The sequence below is a fragment of the Aplysia californica genome, unplaced genomic scaffold (assembly GCF_000002075.1).
Source record: "Aplysia californica isolate F4 #8 unplaced genomic scaffold, AplCal3.0 scaffold01116, whole genome shotgun sequence".
NCBI classification, from domain to species: Eukaryota; Metazoa; Mollusca; class Gastropoda; order Aplysiida; family Aplysiidae; genus Aplysia; species Aplysia californica.
In genome coordinates, this window is record NW_004798386.1 from 1 (window position 1) to 1,396 (window position 1,396).

Here is a 1,396-nt window from a genome sequence, read left to right on the forward strand (position 1 = left end):
TTGCATCTCAGCGAGCTAACAAATGTTTTCATTTTTATTCCTCCCTCCCATTCTAAATCTTTTCTTCCTCGCCCTCTCTTCCACAGATACGAGTACCAACCACACTCTTTCTCTCTCTCCCTCAAGCAAGAGCAACGTGCTGTAGCAGGACGCCAATAACTTGCCAAAACTAGGAGGGAGTCAGCTTCCTGACAGGACGGATATAAAAGTAGGAATGCAGTGAGAGAGAAAGAGACAGAGAGACAGAGAGAGAGGAAGGAACACGTTTTATTCTCTGGAATGGTGAAATACGGCGAAGACAATAGCCAAAGGAACTCTGGAACATTACTCTTCCAGTTAACTACCCTGGAACTGCTATAGCGCACTCATACGTCCATCTCCAGGAGGTTCTGCCTCATGCTATACACTAGCAACTTCATTGACCTCTGCTTCTCACGTCAGAAGGTGATCCTTCTGAGATCGCCATCAGCTGTGGCTTAGTTGTAAGGTACTTTGCCCGTGCAAGCAGAAGACGGGAGTTCGATTCCCCCGTGTGGAAACTTTTTTTTTTAATTGAGTATCTTTCTGAGGAAACTTTGTTGTATACTTCTCAACCGGGTTTGCCCTGACAGGCAGAGTTGAAGCTGTCCGCCTCCCAAATACTGTCGACGGAGGTGATCAAGTCAACTTTTTCAATAACTCTTAAGTTCACGGTGCTATGATACACAGTGCAATTGTTCACGGAGTATGTCTTGTCTGGAAAAGTCTCTCGTTTTAGTCAAACTAGACGTTGTCAGATTCCCTCTTTTTTAGTGAAATAATTACCTTTTCAACTAAGACGCTGAAAATAAAACGCAAAGATGTAAAATGTAACCTCGTACCGGCAGTTCACCTTGATTATCACCAAGCTACTCGAGATCTTTCCCGTAAAATGTAAAGAAAAAAAAAGTAAATTTATTTAAAATGATATTAAACTGACTGTGCTAACGTCACAATGTGCTTCTATTTATACTTTCGACATTGCAAAAGTCCGTCTTGACAGAAAGGATTTACTGTGCTCTCTTTAACAAGTATTGTGACAAGGCGAATCCAGTGTGACGTTGAGCCCAGGAGGAAGAGGGCATTTCAACGACCTGTGGAAAGGACGAACCTTCTAGAAGGAGTTCCGCGCGTTTTGTCCAGGTGAGGGCCATGGTTAGCGCCCTCACTGCTCACACAAGGAGGGGGCAATGGTTATGATCCATCCCCTTGGCCTCGTGGTTACGAGGCGGGCCACACACGCACGTGAGTACTTATAACAATAATGATAATAATAATAATAATGGAGGAGGAGGAGGAGGAGGACGACGACGACGACGAGAAGAAGAAGAAGAAGAAGAAGAAGAAGAAGAAGAAGAAGAAGAAGAAGAAGAAGAAT

The 1,396-nt window shown here is 43.9% G+C and overlaps 1 protein-coding gene across 1 annotated transcript in view; it reads left to right on the top strand.

The window, feature by feature from the left end:
- The first annotated feature begins 87 nt into the window (after nt 1–87).
- Nucleotides 88–1,396, top strand: part of LOC101856623 (bone morphogenetic protein 2) — a 65,475-nt gene continuing 64,166 nt past the window's right edge. The window contains exon 1 of the mRNA XM_005111767.3: nt 88–1,263. Coding sequence (XP_005111824.1) covers nt 1,209–1,263 — 55 coding nt within the window. The 5' untranslated portion in view covers nt 88–1,208. The remainder of the gene's footprint in view (nt 1,264–1,396) is intronic.